The sequence below is a fragment of the Fukomys damarensis genome, unplaced genomic scaffold (genome assembly GCF_012274545.1).
Source record: "Fukomys damarensis isolate Sample0158 unplaced genomic scaffold, DMR_v1.0_HiC HiC_scaffold_39, whole genome shotgun sequence".
NCBI classification, from domain to species: Eukaryota; Metazoa; Chordata; class Mammalia; order Rodentia; family Bathyergidae; genus Fukomys; species Fukomys damarensis.
The window spans coordinates 11,986,683-12,013,980 of NW_022900951.1; the positions used below are offsets into that span (position 1 = coordinate 11,986,683).

At 38.9% G+C, this 27,298-nt stretch overlaps 1 protein-coding gene across 1 annotated transcript in view; it reads right to left on the reverse strand.

The window, feature by feature from the left end:
* Positions 1–10,281: 10,281 nt before the first annotated feature.
* The window catches only part of Cltrn (collectrin, amino acid transport regulator), a 19,308-nt gene continuing 2,291 nt past the window's right edge, over positions 10,282–27,298 (reverse strand). The window contains exons 3-4 of the mRNA XM_019204272.1: positions 23,413–23,607; positions 10,282–10,596 (exon numbers count right to left, since the gene is read on the reverse strand). Of these exons, the coding sequence (XP_019059817.1) occupies positions 10,440–10,596; positions 23,413–23,607 (352 nt within the window). The 3' untranslated portion in view covers positions 10,282–10,439. The remainder of the gene's footprint in view (positions 10,597–23,412; positions 23,608–27,298) is intronic.

Genomic DNA, 27,298 nt, shown 5'->3' on the forward strand with positions numbered 1-27,298 from the left:
TTTCTTCAGCCCTACTTGTACATACCTTCCATTTACAGCATGAATTTTCAGATTCTTCTATCGAGGTGCAATCTATCCATGGGTATCTCTCTCTCTCTCTCTCTCTCTCTCTCTCTCTCTCTCTCTCCTCTCACCCCTAAACTCCTGGAGTGTGATAACCACCAGGCTAAGGCCACCCAGGATCAGCCAGCCCCCAACCCTTTCTGAACACTAACTACAAACTACAGATGTGTGAGTGAAAACATTTGAAACCTAAAGAACTTCCTAGCTGACCCCAGAGTTGCCAACCCAGAGAATCATTGGCTTAATAAGTAGCCATTGTTTCAAGCCACAGGGTTTTGGGGTGATGCGTTATGTAGCAAAACCCGAGTGATAATATCTGAATAACTTCATCAAGCTCTTTCCAAATTATCTATTCAGCTAGGATGCTTCTGAGCTGAAAACACTCTTGAGGGGCACACAGGAGATTGAACTCAAGACCTTCACACTAAGCTACATCCCCAACCATTTCTTTTAATTGTGAAACAAGGCCTCACTAAATTGCCCTGGTGGGGCTCAAATATGTGATCCTCCTTCCCCAGCCTCAGCAGTTCTGCAATTACAACTGTGTGCCACCACACCTGGCTAAAAAAACACACTTACTCAACTGACTTAAACAATAAGGAAAGCCCATTTACTCACATAAGTAGAATACTATTTATGTTAAATCGAGGGTTCATTTGTTTAATGCCTTTAGGATATCAAAGATCCAGTTTTCTTCTATCTTTCCATTGTGCCACCTTTAGTGTGTTGACTTCTGCTTTGATGACTGCTGCGTTTGTTGTCACTAGAAATCACAAAATAAAAAAGAGCACCTACTCCCTATGAATCTTCTCTTTTAGTGAAATTTTTAGGAGCAAGGGAAACATTTCTAGAGGACTAAAATAATTGGCTTAAACTAATCAAGACTTGCAACTGTTTCATGATGGATTGCAGGAGACATCCAGCTAAACTTGGTTCTGCTTTAAAGTAGATGCGGGTGTCTTTTATATAGATCATATAGGTAGTCTACTTGTTCCACCCCAAGGAGCTATTTGGAGGGATATTTTCTGTAGAGACTCCATTCTGACCTTAATATTCGGGCTTTGATAACTTCAGACCCAGAAGACACAACTTGCAAGATCATCTTTATAAATTGTGGCCCAGTCTGGGAGATCTTCCATTTTAGGATCAACACCAGGCTAATTCCTCTACCCACTAACCATATATGATATTACCAGATAAGAGTGCAAAAGAGGAGAAAGTCCTCATAAGACAAAGAGAGATGATTTCTCAAACCATTATCTAATTATTCCAGGAGTATAGATCCCCAAATAGTGTTAACAACTACATACCTAAAACATGAGGTAGATGAGAGAAAGTAAGTCACAGAGAACATACCATTTCTGACTAATATGTCCTGTGCTACTGGGAAATTTTACTCAGGTGGCACAGATAAAAAATGATCTGTGTAAGCTCTGGCCTGGAAGATTACAAGCCCTTTTCTGATTTCAGAGAAATCAGAGATCAGAATGAGCCAGGAGACTCAAACAGGCTTTGTGAAAGAGATGAAAGTCTGAATCACAGAAACTAGTATTAGTACTGACAATAATAACATTTAAACTTTGTTGAGTAACTATTATGTGCCAAACAGTTTAAGTGTTTACATGCATTCCTTGATTTAATCCTCACAACAATCCTAAGAGATAAGTAATACCATCATTTCTATTCTCTAGATAAGAAAACTGAGACAGAATCAAAATCATAAGGCATGGAAACCAAGGAAGCTGGGATTTTAACTTCAGCAGACTGACTTTAAAGTTCAGACTCTGTACTAAGAAAGAACTTTCTGGGCTTGTTCTTAATATTGTGAAACATAATTCTGCATGGAAAAACCATAAAAGGGTGGAAAGAAAAAAATGGTCCCAAGATGACATCAAACTTGCATGAGTTACAAAAATAGTTTTTTCTTGTACTTCTTTTTCTGCATTTTTCTTCATGATTTTCACTGAGGGGAACAACCAGTGCTCTCCCCTGGTAATAAGCCATATTTTTCCCAGGAGGGTCAGAACGTTCAGGGCTAGAAAGTAGTTCGAGATCACAAATTCACAGATGACAATCTCAGGTGACATGGCAGCAATTTTGTTGTCTTCAAAGCACACCTATGTTGGTGACATAGAGTAGTGGGTCTCAACCATGGCAATTGTCTCCCAGATGATGTTTGCTTGTCAAAACTGAGACAGAGTGCTGTTAGTCGAGCCCAGGAGCGCTGTCAAGCATTGCATAATGCACACGCCAGTCCCCTACAACCAGGACTTACTGGGCTCTGAAGTGTCTATTCTGAAAAACTCTGACCCACCCCGTGCTATGAATGTATTGCTCTCAAGAACTACCGTGTGTGCGTGATTCCCCATCCCACATGTCATTCAGGGCCAAGCAGAGTAGGAAATCACTTATCCCCAGTGAACAAAGCTGGCAAGGAATGAGAGCACAAGGTATTTAACCCTGTATAGACATGTATATTTGTGCATATGCAGAGGTCTCAATGACGAGTAGGAGAATGTAGAAAAAAATAAAACAGGTAGCAGCCGTCCAGATAATTATCCCTGCCTAGAAAAACAGGGGGGAGCTTACCCTTAAATTGTTTCCTAGGTGCAGAGCACCAGTGTACATTACCTCCCAGAGTGCTCACAACCACCTATGTGGAACTTGTTTTGCAAATGCTCAGCAAGATTAGTAAGTAGTCTGTATCTCCCAGCAAGAGAACTGGGGCTTAACGAATCAATGTGCTTTCCAATACAACCCCTGCCTCTTTCCATGGGATGTGGTAAAAGTTCAGAACTAGTATGATAGTTGAAGAAGAAAATAGTTATGATTTTTAAAAATAGATGAGCCTTTTTCCCATGACGTCAATACATAGACGATGTTACCCAGACAACTCTGCCTCTGCAGAGAAAGGAACAGGAGGAAATGGGCTGAGGATACAGTAAAGCTCATGTTTGGTTCTAAGGGATAATTGCCTCACAGTGGTAAACACGGATGCATACTCGTGAAAGGTGTTGTGTAATCTGTTCCTCTGGGAGATTCTGTAGGACTCATCCTTGGCTGGGGAGGGTTTGATGTGACCCCAACCAAGGGGGAGCACATGGATGGCCAGGGCTCCACTCAAATGCTGCTCTGCAAATGAGCCCAACTGCAGTCTTGTGGCCTCTTTCCCTATCCCCTACTTCACCCCTACTCCTCCTGTAAGAACCTGGGGCTCAGTATGCAGGCAAAACCACTTCCATTATATCCCAGACACTAACAAAAAGATGATTCTCTCTCCTTTTACTCTCAACTGTCAAAGGACCCCATTCCAGCCTTTTATCTGGTCACTTAGGAGTGGTCAGATCAAAGTGGTTGGTATACGGGTGCTCGTTATACCATTCCTCCAACTTTTCTTCATGTGTTACCATTTTATAATGAAAAATAGCAGGGGGCAGTGAGAGTGGATTGTGTGGGGCCTTGTCACCATATACATATGTAGGCTTCCATCCTGGGAGAGATGAGCAGGCGTGAAGTTTAAGTAAAGGAAAGACATGGTCTGATTTCTGTTTTAACAGAATCTGTCATGGTTTTCTTCCTCTAAATCCATCTCAATGCCAGAAGAAGGAAATTGCAATTGTGGGCATACTTTTAGCAGAGCCTCTGAAGTGTGCCCTCTATTCACAAGAAAAGCATCAAGAGCAAGTGAGTTCAATGAGGTTATAGCACAGAGATTAAACCATTATCCGGATCAGTATGTAAATTGGAAAGCAAAACTGAAATTCTTCCTTTGAAAATGTTCAGTTATGAAACACACTCAAACTGCCTAAGATTCAGGTTTCCCTCTGTGCTGTTGGCCACGTGTTCTGTGTGTACTTCAGACCAAGGATCGTTCTGGTAACCAAGCTGCACATCATATGCGCGGTCATAGGGTCTCTGACATCCCAACCCCAGGTCTCGTCCGTGGAGTACACACCTGGCATGGCAAAGTGGAAGTTCGAGTTATTCTAGGAAGAGGAGCTGATGGCAAAGTATTTTTAAATGAAAATAAGCTGAAAGTATAAGGGTAAGTAAAACAGAAACAAAATGGATCAGTCGATATGAATCCTCCAACATAACCTATGAACACTTTTAAGTGGTGCATAATTTAAATCCATTGTGCCTAGTTATTCTTTTGTTAAGCACAATTAGAAATACCTTGCCCACTCAAATGGTTGTGGGGTGACCTGAATGAAATAGATAATGAAAACGGTGAAAGTAGTAAATGAGGTCTGTGAATAAATCTTTAATTATTTCTATGAAGTGATATTGAATTTATTCAACTTGAAACCACAAAATAAAGAAAAAAGTACTTATTTGGGGAAAATACTTTATTATGTGAGTAAATATTATATCCACATTGACTAGATCCTAAGAGTAAGATACAGAAATCTGTCAGAGAGTAGATGAGAATACATAAATAGGTACCCACTTAAATTCTCAATAGAAACAACGAAGAACTATGAGAGTGAGAAAAACTGCCAAGTACACTGATTTCTAGCCCTTTACAACACCTTTAATGCCACACTCTTACAAAGAACTCTATTGTAATACTCAAGGAGGTTCCACAGCAGCCATTTTATTTGCTGGCCTATGAGAATGTGCTCATCAAAGCACTACTTAATGCCATCATTGTACTTTTTGTTTTCATCACTGTACTATTAATATAAATGCTGGCATTTCCCATTATGGCTACCCAAGTGGTAATCTGGCAAGAAAGCGCAGTATGTGATGAAAATTTAATGAGTCTCCATCACTCTTAGAATGATGGCAAAGACATTAACAATGGCAAATATCTCTGACGTTTGAGCCAGCAGATTTCAGTTCTTACATTCATTACTTTCAATTTTCTTTAGCTCTTAAAAGAACAAGTTAGATCACCTGGATTGTCTGGAGTGGAAGCCAAAAAGCTTATCATATGAATGAACTGTTTTACCCCTGGCTTATAGTCCTGTCCTCCCAGGCACCTTTGAGACCTTGCTTGTAGGAACTGAAAGCAATGAAGTCATTGGTGACTCATCCCCACGTACCTGTCAGACAAGTCAGAGGCACAAACACTATAAGGAAGAAAGTCTAAGTGTCATTAAAATTTGACCAGATGCCATATTTTACCACATTGACTAGTTAATTTTAGAAAATGTTTGTCCATCCAATAGATGAAAATTTTCAAACTGAACTGGTTGGTAACTAAATTGGTCAATAAATGTCAACTTGGTCAACAAGAGTTGCACAGTAAAAATAAAAAGATAGTAGTCATCTAATAAATAAAATTTTCACTCAGAGCACATTTTGTTTACTAATTTTTCTATTTTTTCCTTATTTCATTCTATTCTTGCAATAAAACTTTGGGTATGTGGAGTAAGTATGAGCTCCTTTTTAAAGCTAATTTCTTTACATCAAATTTTGGACAAGTTTATTCACCAATTATCTCCTCTCCACTTCCATGAAACCTTGCTTTTATAGAGTCACCCAGTTAATAAATGCTAGTGTTAGAATCAGAACTGAGGCAATACAGGTAATGTTGTATATATACCCACTCATTTATGTTCACAGGGACCTGGGTCAGCATCTTATCACGAAAAACTTGAATATTTCTCAATATTCAATAATATGATGGTCTTAATTAAGTACATAAAGATCATGAAGTGTAATAAATGAAAACCATACCATTGCATCTATTCATCTCAGGTGTTGATGTCAAATAGTTTTGAGAGGTTCTTGGATTTGGGAGTGCAAATAAGGGATTAGGGGGTGTATATTCCTCTCGCTCTGGTGCTATCCACCACTTTGTGAAGCAGCCAATCATTTAATATGCAATGATTACTTGCACACTTTTTCTCTCTTGCCTCAAAACTTCTCTGGACAGTAGACAAGCTATTGGTGGTCTGCAGAGAAGACATTAACCTTAAGTACTTTCTTCTGCCCAAGAGAAAATTCACTACTAAGAGCTCTACTACACTTTACACAAGGTCATTCAAATAATGTTTTCACCTGTTTCTTCCTGGTCAAAGAAAGGAGGAAGAAAAACAAGACAAGGCCATATCATGGAATCCAAGAGGGAGAATTAATTGGTGTCAAAGACAGCAACAGAGTGCCTTGAACTGTAAAATGCTTTGAAGAGATTGAAGATGGTAAGGACCATGAAGCTTTGACCTTGACAACCGGAAATTCAGTGACATTTGAGGGAGAAGTTTTCTCAAAAGCGTGGAATGGGAACCAGAGTGTAAAGAGTAGAGCAGCATGTAGATGGTGGTGAAGCCAATTGTAGATCTAAATTTTTTGAGATGGGGGCCTCATGTTGCCCAGGCTGGTCTTGAGCTTGCAAGCTTAACCTGTCATCCTACATCAGCCTCCCAAGTACATGGCACTACGAGCACACACAACCATGACCGGCTTAGAGATTTATTTTTTAATTAACCAGGGTCAATGTCCTTAAAAACCTTAAAATCTTTCTGTTTAGAACCTGTTTTCTCTTCCTTTTTCCTTATCCAGGAATGACAATACCACATGGTGATACATACAAAGTTTGATCATTATCATTCTAAGTCCAACAACTCGTTACTTTAATAGGTTCTTGTTTTGCAGTGTTTTGCAGTGTTGGGACGAACCAGAGCTTCACACATGTTAAGAGGTCTCCACTGAGACACAGCTCACTGCTTTCTTTTATACTGTTATGTTTAATATTGGCTAGTTCTCATGAAAAATATGATGAAACTATACAGAAAAAAATCATTAATGACATTTACAATTAATCTACAAAACAAGTCCAGATGTTGCCACCAGTTAATTTTTTTCTGTATTGATGTTTGCAGATGCTCTTTCCAGTTTCATCAAGTAGTTTTTGCCAAGGACCTGGACAGTGAAACGACAGCTACATTTCCACTTACCTTACAATATTTTGTTTCCAGTACATATCACCTTGCAATGTGTTCCCTCATGGCACATTACATGATCATTAAATTAAAAATGAGAAGTGTGTTTGATGATTGACTGCTCTCTAATTACCCAGTGTTTGTCAAAGGCAGTAGGCAGGAGACAATCTCTTTTGCTGTTATATTGTCAAGGTCACAGCACATCTCTACTAGTGTAAAAAACTTCCCTGACAAGGATGTTTGGGGAACAGGCCTTTCCCAGTGGAAAATGAAGAAAATGACCTGGTATCCAAATGGGTTCATCCCATGCTTTCAAAATAAGGAGCACTTCTAAAAATCAGTGTTTGTCAACTTTTCCCCATAATTAAGACATTTATAGACTTTTCCTAACAGCACTCCCATGAAACTTAAATACCTTAGATACACTGCTCAGCTGTTTCTATATTAAGATCCTGTGGAAGGACATAATCCATTGTGCTATATTGAATTCTGCCTCCACACCATGCACAACTTATGCTCTGTCAAGAATGCTTGTCTTGCACGCTTCTTGCTAGCACACACTGACTTACTTCAGATGATGTTTTACCAGTCAGTCTTCTATGTGCAAACTCATAGGATTCTGGAGTATACAGCTCAAGAGGGTGTATGATTAAAAATGATTCTTTAGTAAGGCGTATCTTGCCAACCAAAAGACTGAATCTCATTTCTCACCTACAAATAAGGAGGCCCTAGTAATATTAAAGAGCATATGGTTGCCAAGATAAAATGGTGTGCATGTCAAAAATGTTGTACAGCTCCTGAATTAAAATTCCTCCACTTACATACAGATTTTGCTTCCAGGAGTAAGACTATGAACTTGTGACAGCTACCATCTCATTTGCTTGTTTATTGGTACACATTTATCAGGCTCTGGCTATATACATTTCCAGTTCCATGAAAGCAGGGACTGTGCCATAAAATTTAAAAAGATGAAAGGGAGAAGGAAAGAGGGAGACAAGGAACTGTGCTATACGACTTGAACACTAAGAATACTATATTTGGTATGAAGACTCAGACTGGCAAAGAAATAAATGAGTAAAATGAAGCATTATAATTGTGTAACTACAGGGAGGTCAAAGCAATGATTAATTCTATGTGGTTGGAAGGTGGGGCCAAAGTGAAGTGGTTTACAGAAATGTTCAGAGACAAGATTGCACTAAGACTTGTGAGCACTAAAGTGTTCTTGACTTTGTGGGCTCCTTCTTACATAAAAATATATATTTTAGAATAATATGACTTTGGTACAACAAAATGAGTATAAATACCTGGTTGCTTTGGAGGCGTAGAGCTGGGAGGCTAATCAAGGTAAGATGGTTAAGTGAGAAAGACACTAAAGACAATCTGGAAGAGGCAAGGGAGGGAGGAAAAGGCTTGTGCAAGGCCTGGGAAGGAGAAATCTAAGGATGACTACAGAAGGAAAAAGGAAACAGAGGACACTGGGGTAAAAGAGACACACAGATGGAGACAGAAGAGAAAGGTTGATAAATGAAGTTAGAGAAAGGGTAAAGGTCAAACTACCCCAAGTCCTTGACTAGTTTTAAGGGCTGGGGATTTAGCTCAGTCAGGGGTTCTGCCACCTGCCTCGCAAGCCCAAGGACCCGAGTTTGATTCCCAGTATCAAAAAAAAAAAAAAGATTAGTTTTAAAAGGATTAAAGGTGTAGGGAAAGTGGGAAGGGTAGGGGAAAGGGAACAATGGAAAAGAAAAAAATATGAGAAAATAAAAAATGGAAACAAAGTGTTTGTAAATGGGGAGGGGGGTTGAAGGGAGAGCAGGGACAAGGGGAAAAAATGAGAACCAAGACCTGTCATGTAAAGGTACAAGATCCCAGTGATGAATGTAACTGTACTGCATACCTAAAATGTACCAATAAACTCAATAAAAAGAAAAAAAAAAGGATAATGAGAAGCCATTTAAAAGTCTCCATTTTAGAAGCTAACAACACCATATTTTCATTTTGGGGATTCATTCAAGCTCCACTGCAGCCAGTGGGCCGGCAGATCCTCCAGGCTTCTCTAGGTCCAGGTACCCATCCCCAGCTGCTGTGAATATTAGCTGTTGAAGGTGCACAACCCAGTCCTTCGATGAGAATTGTACCCAGGCACAGTGAGCTCCCTTTCTCAAGAGGAGACCCTTCTCCCAGAGCACCTATATCTGTGAATAACTATCGTGGAGACAAAGGGCCCAGGCAGGCCATGGACAACCCAAGCTCTTGTGTTCCTGAAGGCTGAGGCCTCTGTTGTAACTGTGTTGTTGATTACTTTCCTCCTTCCCTAATCCTACTCTGTTAATTTCCTGTTGCTTAAAAGCACATTACTGTGAACTTAATGGCTTAAAACAATACACATTTATCAGCCCAATGAGTCTGTGGTCAGGAGCCCAGGCACGGCATAGCTGCATTCTCTCCAAGCTGGAAAACTGTTTGAGGCTACAGGTATGTTTAACCCGATTGAAGCATTACACAATGTATATACATATCAAAACATCACGTGGCAAATTATACATATATAGTTTTTATGTTTTATGTGCCAGGTAAAAAAAAAAAGTAAATTTAAATTTAAAAAATTAAGCCCAAAACCTACAAGGTGTCTTCAAGCAAGGACACAGATTATGCATAACTAATAAAAATAAGACTCATCATGTTCCACAGAGTGAAAATAACTCTCAGAATATAATCAGCCACACAATCATAAAGAGGTGATTACTGCTTTATTAAGTTAGCATAAATTGGACTTTCACAAATTGCAGAAATAGTCAATGAATAGAACTACCCTATTGGAGACTGGAATTCAGAATATATATAAGAAACTGTTGGCATGAGAACAGGACAAAACTCCACCCTGTAAGTAAGCATTTACATTTTTTATCCATCTCATTTAAAACTGTTTACTTTTGGGGCCGGGGATTTAGCTCAGCGGTTCGGTGGCCTGCCTCACAAGCGCAAGGACCCGAGTTCAATCCCCGGTACCAAAAAAAAAAAAAATTGTTTACTTTTGCTTACCTAGTCATACACAGAGCAATATCAACAAGATTCAAAAAGGATCCATTTTCAATGACTGCTGTACCATGTTGTAGGTTATCTCCACTGGGAAAACTTTCCTTTACATTTTCAAAGTGTGAAATATATATATTATACATATATATATATATATTTCTGGCTTTATTTCTAGAAATGCTTAAATCAGTAACTACAAGTGCCACATGACTACATTTACACAATGTGTCGTGAGGAAAAAATACATTTGAATAGTCTGAATAGTCGACACCTTACAATTTTAGTGGTCTTTATGGGTATAGTTGATTACTTATCACTTTCAAGAACATTCAAGATTTCTTCCAAAAAACAATGGTGAAATAAAATATATGACCTGCCCTTGGTAATCTGGGATTCTTAGCAGTAGCACAGAAATAAGTGTTAAGTTTCTTGGAGAAGCAGAACAGCATCCCCTCAAAGAGGGGTGAGCCGCTCATCCTCCGTCATGAAGACGTCGTTAACGAGCCCTCCTTTCATGTCCAGGGAATCACAAGCGATGCTATTTGCAATTGTGGCCATGTTTTCAAACTTGTCCTCTGTGTCATCGACTTCAGATGATCCTTTGTTCTTCCTAAAAGCACATAAACAGTGATTGAGGTCTAGGAGAAGAAAGCATGCTGAGTAAGGTCTTCTTACAGACATGGAGAACAGAAATGGGCGTGGAAATAATTGACAATTTTGTGTATTTTCAAATAAATTTTGAAAATCATAAAGTGTTGGTGAAGTTAAAAGACACTATCAAGATAAGAATTCTAGGGCAAGGGATTTTAGCTCAGTGATTCCAGGGCCTGCCTCGTAAGCGCAAGGACCCGAGTTTGATCCCTGGTACCAAAAAACAAAACAAAACAAAAGATAAGAATTCTGCATGAATGACATATACACATAGATTGGAACAGGTGGTCTTATTTAGAACACTAATATATATATATATATATGAATATATATATATATATATACATATGAGAATTAATATGTGTGAACACAAACATATACATATGTACATTCACATAGACAAATTACTGGAAGAAAGGTGAGGAAAATGGATGATACACTGGCAAGTTGAAAAGTTTAGGTCTAGGAGAACTTAATAAAAATACATTTTAAAAATAATAAAGTTGTCAGGTTTTGACAAATTAAAACAAATTTTGAGTAAAAATTAAATTGAAATGAAATATTCAGATGTAAACTCACATTACTTCATAAAAAGTAATTGTTGTAAGTTATAGATATTATCAGCTGGCTCTAATCATTGCAAAATTGTTATGTTAATTTATTAGACAGGTTTTGGGGGACTCTGAAAATATTTTCCCAATTACATTACAGCCCACTGCTGCAATTCCAAGTCATTCTGAAAAATTCTACATGACAGGTTACATTTTTTAGTTTCTCACACTTTGATCCTTTGTAGACCCTGCTATCCCAACCCAGGTGTTAACCAGATTCTTAATTTCCTTGCAGAGTGGAAAGATATGACCTCAAAATTGAAAGCTTTTCCTGTCTGTTGTGAAAGACTGACACTGCACAAATTCTGTTTGCTATTATGGGGTAAGGAAAAGAAGAGAGATGGCTGGTTCCAGGTAACCAGAGAAAGGGTTTCCCTGAGGCTTAGATGCTGAGACACCACTCTGGGGTAGCACCATGGACACATATTAGGCATGAGACTCCAGTCTTGCCAAGGATTCTCTTGGACTTGCTGGGCATGGCTGTGGTGATCAGAGTGGACTCCCAGCACTGTGGGGATATCTTAAGACCATGAAGAGTCTCTGATAGGCAAGGAGGTGCTGCAGATGTCTCATGACAATCAAGTTGGAATTTCCTGTTTGTCCCACAATGTGCTTTAAAGAATACAGTAGAAGGAACGGGAGAAAAGAGAAAGCTCTTCTTTACAGAAGAATGCCAACTAATGTGAAAAGAATAACAGAAGTTGAAAAAATCATAACTGCAATAATACGTGATTCTGACAAGGCTCATAAATGGAGTGAGAGATGGTTGAGGAACAGGACAGTCATATGGTCGCAGAACATGAGCCTCACAAGTAATATACTGTACTGATTACAAAAAGGCACTTGCATTTTTCCAACAGGGAAATCTGGTGAATACAGCAATGATCAGCCAAACTGACAAGTCCCTCCATGTATGATACAGAGTAGATCCTAGACATTTATTTTTTCTGTATTCTTTCCCTCCCCCTCTGTTTTTACCTGAGTATCATAATGAGAAACAAATCAGAAAAATCCAAATTTAAAGCTATTTCGTAGAACAACTGACTTGGACTTAGCCTAGAATAGGCACTCAACTTGGTAGATGACTCAGTGAATAAAGACCAAAGGCTGACTGTCTGAATACCAAATTAGTAGATGGATGGCTATTTGAATGGATAGAGGACAGACGGATGGACGGATGGACGAATGGATGGAGGGATGGATGGATGGATGGATGGGGATAGATGGATGGATTGACTATTGCTATGAGCAAAGTTACTCAAAGATTAGTCCAAGGTCATTTTATCTTTGGTACTGGGGATTGAACTCAGGGCATTTGCCCTGAGCTACATCCCCAGTTCTTTTCTACTTTTATTTTGAGGCAGGTCTCACTAAGTTGCTAAGTGACCCAAGCTGGACTTGAATCTGTGACCCTCCTGCCCCAGCCTTCCAGAGTTACCATATTACAGGCATGGGGCACCAGGCGTAGCTCCAAGGTAGATTTTGAATTAGATGCACCACAAGAAACAGGAAGGAAGGAAAGAAGGAGAGTATATACACCCATTTCTTTTATTTCTTGTATTTTTTAATGGAGGAATAAAAATAGTCACTTTCCTTCATTAGGAATTAGGACTTAGTATGGATTTTACCAGAATTTGGTGATGATTTATCATGCATTTTTAAGGAGTTGAAGTTCATAAAGAAAAGTAAAGTAGAATTCTAATACTGTAGATTGCAATGACATGAATTAAAAGTACTTAGTCATGGTAGATGCCAACATCAAATTGCACAAGCAGCACTTCAGACAATCGCAAAATTGAGGTTTTAAATATTAATTTATAGGGCCGGGGATTTAGCTCAGTGGTTCTGCCAAGGACCCGAGTTCGATCCCAGGTACCAAAAATAAATATTAATTTATAAAACTTTTGGCTAATTATAGGTTGGAAGTTGGGAGTTATAGTCCCAGAGACGTAGAAAAAGAAAGGTGGCTGTGTTTTCTTTGCCATTCTCAGGGTGAAAACACTTTGCTGGCCATTCCAAACATCAGCAGTCAGGGACAAAGCCAGGTTGGGTATATTAGAGTATAATGTGACGAGAAGGTCCTCCAGCCTCCTTCTGGAAGATTAGAGCATTTTACCCCTCCTCTAGTGGACAGAAGTACCGCCACTTTGATGTCCTCCAGAGAGCAACCATCAGTCATATCACTTCCATTGAGAGTATCCAGCATTCCTTACCATATGGAAGAGATGCAGTCTTTCTCCTAAAGGAAAGGACTCAATGCAAGGGGAAAACTACAAATTTACGTATTTTCCCTATCTTCATTTTAATGCTTTCTAAAAGACAGGAGTGACATTTCACAGGAACAAAACTCTGGTAGGAATTGTAGGTTTATAAATTATCATCCAAAAATGCCTGCTCCTGCAAATTGCCTCCAAATTATTCCTTAATGGGCCTGGAGTTAATAATTTTTCATTAATAATAAACAGAGTTTGGCTGGGCGTGGTGATGCACGCCTGTAATCCCAGCACTCAGGAGGCTGAGGCAGGAGAATCGCTGTGAGTTCGAGACCAGCCTGGACTACGTAGTGAGTTCCAGGTCAGTCTCAACTACATAGTGAGACCCTGTCTCAAAAAAACAAAAACAAAAATAATAATAATAAACAGAGTTTAAACAATCAAATCCTACCCTGAAGTTTTGTGTGTGCAAATCCATGTTACAAAAATCGTAGTGAATGGGACATTTTGAAGTAGCTGGCAATGCAATGGCACCTGTAGAAACCCTGGGTTGCCAGTGTCTATTTACCAGTTCCTTCAGTAAAAGACATTTTCATAGAGTTAGAAGAAAAGTGGCAGGGAGTGGATGTGAGCAGATCAATGCCAGGCATTTCACTTACCCCTCCCCAGCCACAGAGGAAAAAGAATCTATCTGGCATCACAATGAATGCTCAAGAACTAAACCAGAAGATGCAAACAGATGAGGAGAGGTTTCTCCTCTTTTAAAAAAGGGACATTTTGCAAACAAAAAGATTCTAAGGGGCATCGCTGTGGAAATGTATCAAATTGAGCTGTGTCAGTAGTAAATTAGGTACATATCATTTTTGTTTTGACCTTAGATCCAGCTGTTCAGAGTCTTGGCATTGCTGGGCTTTACTAACTGCAATGTCAGTAACTTGCTGCCTGGTAGATGTGATAAGCAGCTCAAAGGTTATCTAACAGTAATAAAGCACTTTGTCACATTTCATGGAGTGTGCTATAATAAACTGATTCACTGCCTGTGCACTGCTCTTACTAAGAATAATAAAACTTAACTGTCTTTCTAGATCATTCTGATTTTATGTTCTGCTAAAAACATGAGTCCTTTTGCCTGAAGAATACAACTGAGTGTTAATGACTTCCGCTGCCTACAACATCAGGTGGTTCAGGAAGAGGATGAAAAACCTGTGACTAAACTACCTCCTAGGAGCCTTCAGAGCGGGTATCTCTCATAAATCCAAAAAGAAGAGGGGCAATAGAGGGGACAAAAGAAGTCAGTGGCCTTCAGAGTTGGGGGTGTAAAAGACAGGGTTTGCTCTGTTCTGAGACAAAGTAATGGTAAAAAGTATATATATAGAAAGGGTATTTCTGGGTCCTTTTAAGCAAAATAGGGCCAAAGAGCTAAGGTCTAAGAATACCCAGAAAAACAATAAAGGACAGATGTGATTTTCAAACAAGATAGAATTCTTGGGGAATTGGTATTGTCCTCATTATCAGCCTAAAAAATTCCTGGGGAAAACATCAGTGTTACTAGCATGATTTGAGTGAGCAACACAGGATACTGACAGGCTATGGGATCCAGTCTATTTGGTCTTAAATCCTGGTACCACAACTTTCTAACCACGTAACCATTTTACAAATTGTTTTACATCTGCCCTGTTATAGCAATAGTGACAATGATAATATCTATTACACGGCAGAAATCATATTGGGCACATTGTATATATCATCTCATTTAATTCCCACTCCAATATTGTGCAGGCTTTATAACCATCCCCGTTTCTCCTATGAAGAAACTAGGTTTCAAACATGTAGAGCCACTGGTCTTTCAGAATGGAACAAGATTAGTGAAAGGAGCTGACCGAGAATTCTATTTCAATCTCCCCAAAACACATGCTGGCTTCCTTTTTGGGTATGTATGTTTAAACACAGAAAAGGGAAAGAGTTAGCTCTGGCTTTTCTCACTTTATCTCACTTTTATTTTAATACAATTAATTCATTTAATTAAGACTTTACAAGTATGTGAAGGTATAATGTATGAAAATGTTGACTGAACCCCATCACCTTGTATGAAAAGCAAGACTTGTGGAAAGTCAAATGTACTTTTATTGCCCCGTCTGCTCTTCAGTGAAGAGGCTGGTGCCCTCATTTGTCAGCTAATTATTTTTTCGTATAAAATCCAGCCTCAGTTACATGTAATCCATCCTGTACCTTATCATGATTCCTGTAGGTAAAAGTACAAGATGACCTCTAGATGTCTTTTCTTTCTATGAAAGGAGCTGCTATGTACACACGTGCACATACACACAACTGGCAATCGACAAATGACTTTATTGTTCATGGTAGACAAAAATTAAGCTTGCAGAAAGGTTGGGCTAAGTGGTCCTGGAGTACAGACTCTGTTGCCTTGAATATATCAGTACAGTTGTCTTTTCCTCTGCACCAGGCTAAAATGACAAAATCTATTTGAAGGTATCTTGTTTGTATGCGTCAGATTCTAATTTTTTCTTTTTGTATATAAATTCAACTATGGATGTATATGAAACAAAATAAATGGAGATAATTTTTCTCCCACAAAAAAATGTACTTTTTTATCTACTACTGACCTTATGGGAAAGGAAGTATAACTACACCCAAACCAAACAAATTTACTAAGGACTCTGCTCAGCTGTGAATATTGGCTAGAGTCCTATGTCCTAAGTCCTTGACCTGGCTTTGGTACCAATTCCAAGATTATAATCTCCATGTAGGCAAAGACCATCCATGTTATCTGTTTTTCTCTTCTATGATACATACTAGTGCTCCTATCATAGAATGAATGGTCAATAAAGAAATAAAATAGTTTACCTCTCTCAGCTTTGGTTCTGGAAGGTTGTACTTAAATAACTGGTAAAATACTGTCTTAAGAGCCAGTTGTGATCTTAGATCCAACTAAGGTCTAACTCTAACTAACATTAGTCTATTTATTATATACAGGGTTCATAAGTCAATTCCACCATATACATCTAAGTCCGCAAGTACAGCACATCTGTGACTCTCTTGTATACTACAAAGTGCCACGTTACATAAAATTATCACTGTGTAACTGCTTTTTATGGTTATGCCAGTAACTTACATTGATGCAGCACTTTCCAGTATATAAGCATTTGTATGTGTTCTGATTTTTGTCTTCTCATCATTATAGCTATTTGAGAAAATATTATTTTTCATATGTTACCTGCTCCAGGTGACTCAGCAAATAAATGCCAGTGCCTGTGACTGGAACCCAAAATTAAGAGTCTTGGTCAAATGCGTTTTCTATTAAAACATACATCACATCAACTTCATCATCCTCACCACCATCTCTATCACTCTCACCATAAAGCTGACTGGATAACTAAGAAGACTACTGAGCTGGGACATACAGACACACAAGCTTCATTATGAGTTAGTCCCATGCCTGCCCACCTGTCCAGCTCCCTAGTTGTAGCTCAGGAATTAAAAAGAATTCCAATCCTTTTCCCTAAAAAAAAAAAACAAAAAACAAAAAAACAAACAAACAAAAAAAACTCTCCTTTCCAGGAACTGCTATTTTCTTTTTTTTTCTTTTTTTTTTTGAGACAGGGTCTCACTGTGTAGTTGAGACTGACCTGGAACTCACCATGTAGCTCAGGCTGGTCTCAAACTCACAGCAATCCTCCTGCCTCAGCCTCCCGAGTGCTAGGATTACAGGCGTGCGCCTCCACGCCCGGCTGGAACTGCTATTTTCAACCAGATGTTGATAAAGAAACAACCTCCTCAAATTATTTCACAAAGAGGTGGCTCTCATAGTGGTGTGCGGAGCTAGCTAGTAAAGGCTTCCAAGGGCTGCTTGTTAAATATTTACAATTTTTCAGCTGTGATAGGTAATTGGCAAATGTATAAATCAAGGTATATTTTTAGCCAGCTGATTAATCAGTTCACCACTGTTACAGTGACCAGGATCGCTCTCGTTTTAAGATATGTGCTTATTCAGTACAGTAGCAGCATCAAAACAGACACAGACCAGTGCAACAGAACAGCAAGCACAGAAATAAACCCATACACTTATGGTCAACTGATCGTCAATAAAGGTGCCAAGACGACACAAGGGGGGAAAGAACAGTGTCTTCAATAAATATTCTTAAGGAAACCAAATAACCAAATGCAGAAGAAAGAATTTAAAAATCAACACAAAATGGATTAAAAACTCAATGTAGGTGCCGAAACTATAAAACAACTACAGGGGAAAAGCTCTGTGACACTGGGCTGGGCTATAAACCCAAACTAAAAAACATCTGCACCACAAAGGAAACAATCAATACAGTAAAGAAACAGCCTGTGGAATGAGAGGAAAAGATCTGCAAATCACACCTCTGTTGGAGGGGTCAATACCCAAAATACACAAAGAACTTAGCACATTAGTAGAAAAAATCCAATTTTAAAATAAGCAAATGACCTGAATACACAATTTTCAAAGGACAACAAATGGCCAACATTACTAATCATCAGTGAAATGTAAATCAGTACCACAATGAGATATCACCTTGCACATGTTAGAGTAGCTATTATCGAAGAGGAAAGATAGCAAGAGTTGCCCAGGATGTGGAGAAAAGAGAGTGCCAATACACTGCTGAGAGAATGTAAACTTGTACAGCCATTATGGAAAGCAGTATGGAGATTCCTGAAAAGATTAAAAATAGAACTACCCCACTATCTATCAGTTGCACTTCTGGGTATATATCCAAAGGGATGAAAACCAGTATGCAAGAGATAGCTGTACTCCTGTGTTCACTGCAGCATTATCACAAAAGCCAAAGTATGGAATAAATCTGAGTATCCATCAGTGGATTAATGAATGAAGAGAAGGTGATATATAGGTACAATGAAATCAGATCTGAAAAAAAATCATATCATTTGCAACGTTTCTAAAACTGGAGGACATTAGAGTAAGTAAAACAAACCAGACACAGAATGACAAATAACCACACGACCTTCACTTACATATGGAATCTAAGAAAAATCAAACTTATGGAAGCAGAGAGAGTAGAATTGTGGCTGCCAGAGCTAGGGAATAGAAACAGGCAGATTTTGGTCAAAGGGTATAAAGTTTCAACTAGATAAAATGAGGAAGTTTGGGAGATCTACTGTCCAGCATGATGAGTACAGCTAATAATAATGCATATTTGACAACTGTTAAAGACAGTAGATCTTTACTGTTCTCACCATAAAAAATGCTAAATGCGCAGCTGGGTATGGTGGTACACACCTATAATCACAGGGAGGCTGAGGCAGTAGCATCTCAGGTTTGAGCCCAGGCTGGGCAACTTAGCAATTTAGCGAGACTCTGTCTCAAAATAAAAAATAAAGGACTTGGGAAGTAGCTCTGTGCCCTGCATTCAATCCTCAGTACCTAAACAAAAACAGCTAAGTGTGTGAGGTGATGGCAGTGATATACGCTCACCCATGTTTATAGCAGCACAGTTTGTAACAGCTAAATCTTGGAAACAGCCCAAATGCCCATCAACTGGAGACTGGATAAAGAAGATGTGGTTTATTATAAACCACTTAGCCATACTACTACTCAGCCATAAAGAAAGATAAACTAGAGACATTTATAGCTATATGCACCTTGAGGCCATACTCTTAAGTGAAATAAATCTGACACACATGTGTAAATACCGTATTTTTCTCTGGTGTGAGAAACTGAAAGTGTAAATGAGGACCAAAATGCATAACAGATATTGCAAAATAGGAAGAAAACATTCAAAGGGGAAGGGGAACTAGGGTGGGAAGGGCAAGGGAAAGGAAAGAAGGGAAAGAAAAAAAGGAACAGGGAAACAAAGCTTATATAAATAAAGAGCACTGGAGGGGTTGAAGGGAGGGCAGGGTAATGGGAAAAAAACAAGAACCAAGATATATCATGTACAGGTACAAATTCCCAATGATGACTGTGATCATAGTGAGCACCTAAAATGTGCCAATAAACTCAATAAATATTAAAACAAAATTTGTGGTGATGGATTAGTTTGATCCAACCACTTCACAATGTATACATAGACCAAAGCACCATCTTGTATACCATCTTGTATGAGCATAAACAATTTTGTCAACTATGCCTTTAAAATAGATGTTTACTAATGAATAAAATCCCAAGCAATGAGTCAGTGAACTGGAGAATTATCTTAAAGTATTATGGCAAAATCTGGGTGGAAAAAAGATCCTTTCCCAGCACCCTGTAATCAAAGCAATGGGTTAAGTTGTTCTTAAATAATAATAATTGTTATTTGTTTAACATACTATATTCTGAGTACTTTATACAACATTTATATCATTCATTCTTAATGAAAGCCCTATGAGATACTGTGGTCCAGCTGCAGATGGAAAAACTGAGGCCCAGGGAAATTAGGTGACTTGATCAAGATCATGAATGTAAACAGCACAACTGGTATTTGAGTTTACTTAGTTTAGATTCCAATGCACACTCTCCACATTATAATCAACATGATGCTGTTATTGACAAAACTAATGGAATTACTAAAGGTTTGTATAAGACATTTCTTCAACAGTAATTTTAAATATGCATGCATCCCAGATGACTCTGACATTCTTTTCCATAGTGACTCAGATGATGCTGTGGTACCTCCAGATCATTTAAACTTAAGATTTTTGGACCATACAGACTATATTCATTATTATCTAATGGATGGACTGGATTGTTAAGCATTTCTCTGTCTTCCTCAAGGCCTGAGGACTAGCCACTCTAGGCTAGACTAAAGGCTTAAGGAAGAGAAGCTCTTATGTTTTCCATGATTAAAAAGAGTTTTCATCACAATTATTAGGGATCTCCCTACTTCAGATTGCACCCTTTCTTCATCTTTGAAGCAATATTTTGCCCACAACAAAGCTACCACAGATTGTATCAAACTTAAAACCCAACAAAACAATTTATCTCCAGGAAGTTGTCATAATTTTCCTCACTATATTTGCTAATTATCTATGCTTTCCAGTTTACACAAGAGATCTGTCCATCTGCTTTCCTAGTCTGAACACGAATTTATGAAGGCAAGGATGTAACAACAGCCTCATTTCTCCCAGGCAACGGATTATAATGCTACGCACCCAAATACTATATATTACTGTAGAATGTGCAGAGAAGGAAATAGCTGATCCTATCACAAACTAGCTAAAAGATCAGCAAATGGAAAGATAATAAAATAATAGTAACAGCTAACACTTACTGAGCACTCACTATGTGCCAGGTACCTCTCTAAGCGCTCTACAGTATTGACTGCTTTATTCTATCAAGTTAATTATTTCCAGTATACCTAGCTGTTGCTCTAGAAAAGTTATCTATGTGCAGACAGTAAAGATAAATCTAGCACCACAAACCATATTCTCCTAAATTTAGTTTCATTGACTCATTGTTTGTGCTTCCTAAGGGTTTATACACAAGGGCACAGTCTAAGAGACACTCTGAATCTAAGTGGTCTATCTCTAGAATCCATTCTTCTAACTCCTGCATTACATTCTATTAATGAAGAAGTTGGGAACCATGGAAATGAAGTTAATTCACTTAGGGTACCAATCCTTTGAAACCATAGAATCACAACATCTCGAAATTAATACTAGACTTAAAATTACTAAACATAGGTATGCTAGTGTTGCAAGAGAATTTTCTTAGTACTCTCAAAACAAGCACCTTATGTCAAGTTTTTTTCACTACATATCATGTCAAGATCACTAAGAATATCAAGAAGGAACAACTTGGTGATAATCTTTGGGTTTAATTTGCGGCATAGACACATTTAATCCATGGTATTCCATCTATTATTTGTGAAAGAATTACAATGTCTAAGATTTAAGATACTTCCTGTCAGTAATTAGGGCAAAACATGAAAAGTAGTAAACATCAAGAGAAGCATTTACTTGAAAACACAGTTAGCCAAACACATCCCATACTTCATGTAGGTACCAACACTTGAAAATCCTGCCCCTGTGACTTTGAAATGCATGTCCCTGTGATTCCCGTTTACCAGAATTCCTCTTCCTCAGGACCAAAACAGAAGGTTAGAAGCATTAAAATGTTTGGTGAAGAAATGCAGTATCTCTCATCTTCGCCTCTGGATTAGAGGTTTTATAAACAAAATTCTATTCCTTCTGCACCACACTGAGAAAGCCTGCCTCCTCTCCTCACTACCTCAGTAACTCTCCTGCTGGTCTGAACTGCCCTCTTTTGAAGCAGTATCCATCATTCAGACCGCTGAGTTTGCAAGTGCCCCCCGAACCCAGGTAAATGAACTCAAGAAGTAGGATTCTATGTATAAATTATTAAATTGGAAGTTTTTATGGGGCATGGATCACAGCACTCTGGGAGACTAAGGCAGGAGGATGACAAGTTTGAGTCCAGCCTGGACAACTTAACAAATTAGAGAGATCTCATCTCAATTTAAAGCATTAAAATGAAATAGGGATATATATGGTATGATTGAGTTACAATGAATGTTTACATTTTAAAAATTGATTAGAGTAAAAGACACATTGCCATTAATACCCCTCAAAATACTCCTCCCTAGCCAGGTTATGGTGGCGCACGCCTGTAATCCCAGCACTCGGGAGGCTGAGGCAGGAGGATTGCTGTGAGTTCGAGACCAGCCTGAGCTACAAAATGAGTTCCAGGTCAGTCTCAACTACATAGTCAGACCCTGTCTCAAAAAAAATACTCCTCCTTGCTTTGAACATATTTATCCCCTTTCTGAAGCAGTTCTAGAGGGTCCTCTTTTGTGTCTTTAGTTGCATTGTTGTGGCTGCCTGGAATCCTGGATTATTTTGACTTTGGGGAAGAGCCAGAAAAGGTACCCAGTACCAGATCTGGTGAGCAAGGTGGATGAGGACATGCCATAATGTTTCTAATTTTCTTTTGGTACCAGGGATAGAACTCAGGACCTTGCCCTTGCGAGGCAGGCGGCGGAACCACCGAGCTAAATCCCCGGACCCATAGTGTCTTTATGACCCCTGCTGTTGGGTAGCACTTGGCACAGCATCCCCCATAGTTTTGATCATACCTCATAAAGACATGAAAGAGGACCTCCAGAATTGCTTCAGAAAGTTCCAAGAACAGTGAGTTAAGTGTGTTTGAAGTGAGGGTGGGTGTCTTGAGGACAATTAATGGCAATGTGTTTTTTATTATTATGCATTTTTAAAAATTTTAAACATTCACTGTATATTTTGATCATGCCATGTAGCTCAGTACAAGGAAAACCCTGTGTTCAATCCCCAGTACCACAATAAATTAACTCAAATTAAGTGAATTAGGATCATCTGGATGTTCATTAAAATGCATCCCCTTCAGATATTCTATCTTGGTGAATACGTTAAGTGTTCTACATACTTCTGAGGCACAGAGTTGATTCACAGGCCAGGAGGAACCCAAGTGTAGCTATCACAGGCACCAAGAGATGCACATCCAGCAATGGGAGGGACGAATGAAGCAGTACAAGGCATCTGGGGGGACAGCATGTCCTGCAGGCCCTGGGCTAAGAAGAGACAAGCCAAGGTGGAGAGGCTTTGAAGGAAGTGTAGAACTGCTGGCTTTTGGACATGAATGACTACCCAAGATTAACTGCCAGAAAAGTCTGCTTAGCTCCGTGTGTTTGATATACAAAACCACAACACAGATATGAAAATTAAGTCTGAATATGAGACATTTATGTAGTATAGAATAGAGAGAAAGAAAATAATGGAAAGAACCTCATTAAGGGACACATTGGACTCTAAAACAAACCAAACAAGACCCCAAAAAAGTGATATTTTGAAAATCAATACTTTTTCAAGTTCTTAAGGCATTACCTTCAACCAGAGGAAAATCTGCTTATTTTTCTAAGTCATGAAAACAAAAGCAAATGCTCTTTGAATCATTCCTTTTAAATATCTTACCTTCTACGTCGCCGGATCCCTGACAAAACCAATAGTGTAGTTGCAACTATAATGATGCAAAACATTACACCAAATATAATAATCCAGATGGGCACAGATGGATCTGTGGGTGGTGCAAGAGTGGAAGGAATTTTTAAGAATTCCAGAGTCTGGTCATTCAAAAAGAAGACATTGTTGATCCGATTCCGATTCATTCTAAAATGCAATAATAATTAAAAAGAAAATAAGAGAGAAAAACCATTAGAAACCAAGTACAGACCTGGCTTTCCCTGGTAATAGATATCTCTTTAAACAAAGCACCATCCTAGCAGGAGACTTCAGGTTGGCTGGAAAGTTTTCTGAAGACAATCATGTCGTGCTTGCTTTTAGTAGTCGCAGTGCTGACTGCAGTGATGCCTGTCTGTGCACAGCTCTCCTCCCCTGTTGTGAATGTCCCAGAAGAAACCATGAGTCCTGAGCCTTGAGCTCTGCCAACCATGTCTGATTCCCTGAGAGGCAGTGTCTAGATTAGAATGGCAGAATTCTGCTTAAGGTGGCTTACATAAATACCCATAGCCTCTTGAAATAAAATGAAATGCCCAAAGTGGATGATAAATATGAGAAGAAAAGAAAACCAGGGACCAAAAAAGAAAACATGAACTGAGAGTGGCTTCAAATCCATCAACTTGATTTTTTTCTTGTTAAATCACAAATGCTTGCCAGAAACTTACTAAGTATCAGATATTATGCTAGGTGCTGGAGATACAACATGAAATAAAGATAGGCACTTACAGCATAGAACTGTGGCTGATTATACATCCACAAACCCAATGCTGTGTACAATGTTCTGTTGAGAAGACAAAGATGGGCACAGTGGTAGCACAGGAAAGAGCCAAATATATTACAGACAGAAGTGAGGGCTGCTTTTCTGTAGAGCAATTTTTGAGTGGTGTTTTGAGGGACAAATAGGAGTTCTTAAGACCTAAGTACAAAACAAACACAAGAATGGAGTCATGGTAAAGTAGGACTTGTTCAGGAAACAGCAAGATAACTCACAGTCAGAAATATAGCCAGAGAAATACAGAAATAGCCAGAGAAAACATTAAGGAACTAGAGAAGAAAACATCCTACCTAGAGTGGAGCATTAAGGAAGCTGAGGGCATTGGTGAAAAAGGCTGATGGCAAGAAGGGTACAATAGTAGCCGCTAGGGTCCGCTCGTCCTCCCGACCTTCCCCTCCTGGCAAGGTTAGAAGGGCCTGCGTGTCCTGCATGGATGTTTTATCTGGATGGGCTAGCAACTCCATCTTTACTAAACCTCCCTGAGCATCTTTCAGGTCCCACCCCTCTGTATCTTCCCCTGGCCTTGCCTGTCACCCCTCCCCGGGATATTTCTCTCTCCTGGGGTGTTTCATGAACTGCCAAGAGAGGAAAGGTGAGAGCTAGGGCAGAAAGGGAAGTTCTGCCTAAGCCTGCCACTAGGAAAGCTGGTCAGATCAATAAAAGTTTACCCCACTCGTCCCCAAAAGAGCAACAACAGACTCATTAGAACTGGCTGCTCATTCACTGGCCTCATCCCACAGGTGTGAATACTCTGGTATAGACTAAAAATCACTGCAGATATGGTGGCATCCATTCAAGTCCTCACTCTTTTTTTTTCTAGCATAGCTTAAGCAAATCAATTAATCACCTTGAACCTCAGTCTCCTCATATATATTCAGAAATTGAATATAAATTGAGTTCAGGAATTGAACTCAGGACCTTGCACTTGCCAAGCAGGGACATCACCACTGAGCTACATTCCTGGCCCACTTTCTTCATTTATAAACAATGGATAATAATAATTATTGCACTCAAAAATTATTGTTGAGGGGCTGGAGATTTAGCTCAGTGGTCTCGCTACATGCCTCACAAGCACAAGGACCAGAGTTTGATCCCTAGTACCAAAAAAAAAAACTACTGGTATTAGTATTATATGCTATAGATGCATAAGACCTTGTAAACCAGAAAGTGTGGTGCAAATATTTATTAGGCTGAATTAATATTTTTGCTCAGCCACATGGATTCTTCAACTTTGAAATTCCTATTACCTCTAGGTACTATCTCTTTTTCTTCCACTCTATTCTTTTTTCTTGGTACTGGCTTCTTTTCATCCCAGGCCGAGGCACCCCATTCATTCCTAATATAAATTCTTATTGTGTTGGCCTTTCTCCACCTCCTGAATGGCTTCCCCTGCTAGGACTTCTGAAATAGACATTGTGTTGAGAACATATTTATCAATTTCCCCTACCTTTACTTCAAGCCCTTGCTCTTCCTCCTCACATCAGCTCAAGACTTGTTTAACTACAGTGTCTTCATTTTCTTTGAAGGCCTCTCAGATCACAAGGCTTGAATAAAATCCTTTTACACATAAAATATTGTATTTCTAATTATTACTCCTCAAATGGCAGGGCTTAGGAGTATTCTTAGTGGCAAAAGTGCAGAAACAATTTAGTCCAGACTCCCCAACCCCCCATTAGAGCAGATCAAACCATTCCCTATTGATACAGATCCTACAGATCCTCACACCCTCTGCTTCAGCAAGAAATAGACAATTGTTCGCAGAAACCTTTGGCATTTGATTATATATTCATTATCATAAGTGTTAATACTTTACAGACAGCAAGTGGGTTTTTCACTAGGCATTTCTCCTTTGTAAAGAAAATAATAAGCATTTCAGTAACTTGGAAATCTTTTGTAGAGACGGATACTTTGCTTCGTTCTTTCTTGGTTCAGGAAATAGTTTACTTCCCCAGCTCATTCTTCCATATACATTTGCCCAGCGTCAGTCACATGCACTACTGGAAATTCTGACACACACAAAGTACACATGAATTGAAAGCCAAACAAATTGCATTATTTTGCTTCTTGAGAGTAAAAACTTACTTTCACTTTTGAAAGTTAGTTATGGTCCCAAGGAGTAAAGGGGAAACTGTCAGAAAAAATTGGGAAAGGCTAAAAAACAGGGGGAAAGAAAGATTACTACCGGAGGAGTGGGGACAGGAGCTGAGAGGTCAGAATGGGAGCAACAGAGTAGGTTGGGAAAGAGGGGGTCACTCAGACCCGGGTGACATTCTAGACAAGCCCTCTAACAATGAGCTACACACGAGCCCACGTTTTTTCAAAATAAAATTCTCGGGGGCCAGGGATTTAGCTCAGTGGTTCTGGTGCCTGTCTCGCAAGCACAAGGGCCCAAGTTGGATCCCCAGTACCATAAATAGATAGATAAATAAATAAATTCTCAGGAGGCCTGAGGCAGAAGGATCGCAAGCTCAATTCCAGCCCAGGAAATTTAACAAGACCCGGTACCATAAAATAAAATAACTAGGGATGTCACTCAGTGCAGAAGTGCTTGCCCAGAACATGTGAGGCCCTGTGTTCTATTGCAGTAAAATAAGATAAAAAATAAAATAAAATTATTCCTTAAAAATAATTAATAAAAAAAAGGTTACTGAACTTTTAGTCGGGGATTTGGCTCAGTGGTTCTGCTGCCTGCCTTGCAAGCACAAGGTCCCGAGTTCGATCCCCAGTACAAAAAAAAAAATTTACTGGACTTTTTACCAAATGTCCTGACTAAGGCATCTTTCTAGGCCATTTCCACATCTTGCTATCTTTGAGCTATTCTGAAAATCTACAATTTCTAGAAAAATAGCATAATGTAAATATTCCTGTCCATAGAAAATCAAGTGAATTATGTCTGTTGATATAGTCCATCACTCCTCAACCACTGAAGTCACCTTGAAAAATGCTTTAACATTTTCCTGGTTCCCTCAGTAACTAAGATAATACATAGTATTCACTTTTAACTTACATATATGAGAGACTATATGTTGACTGAAAAACTTTAGTCTTTTTTTTTTTTTTTTTTTT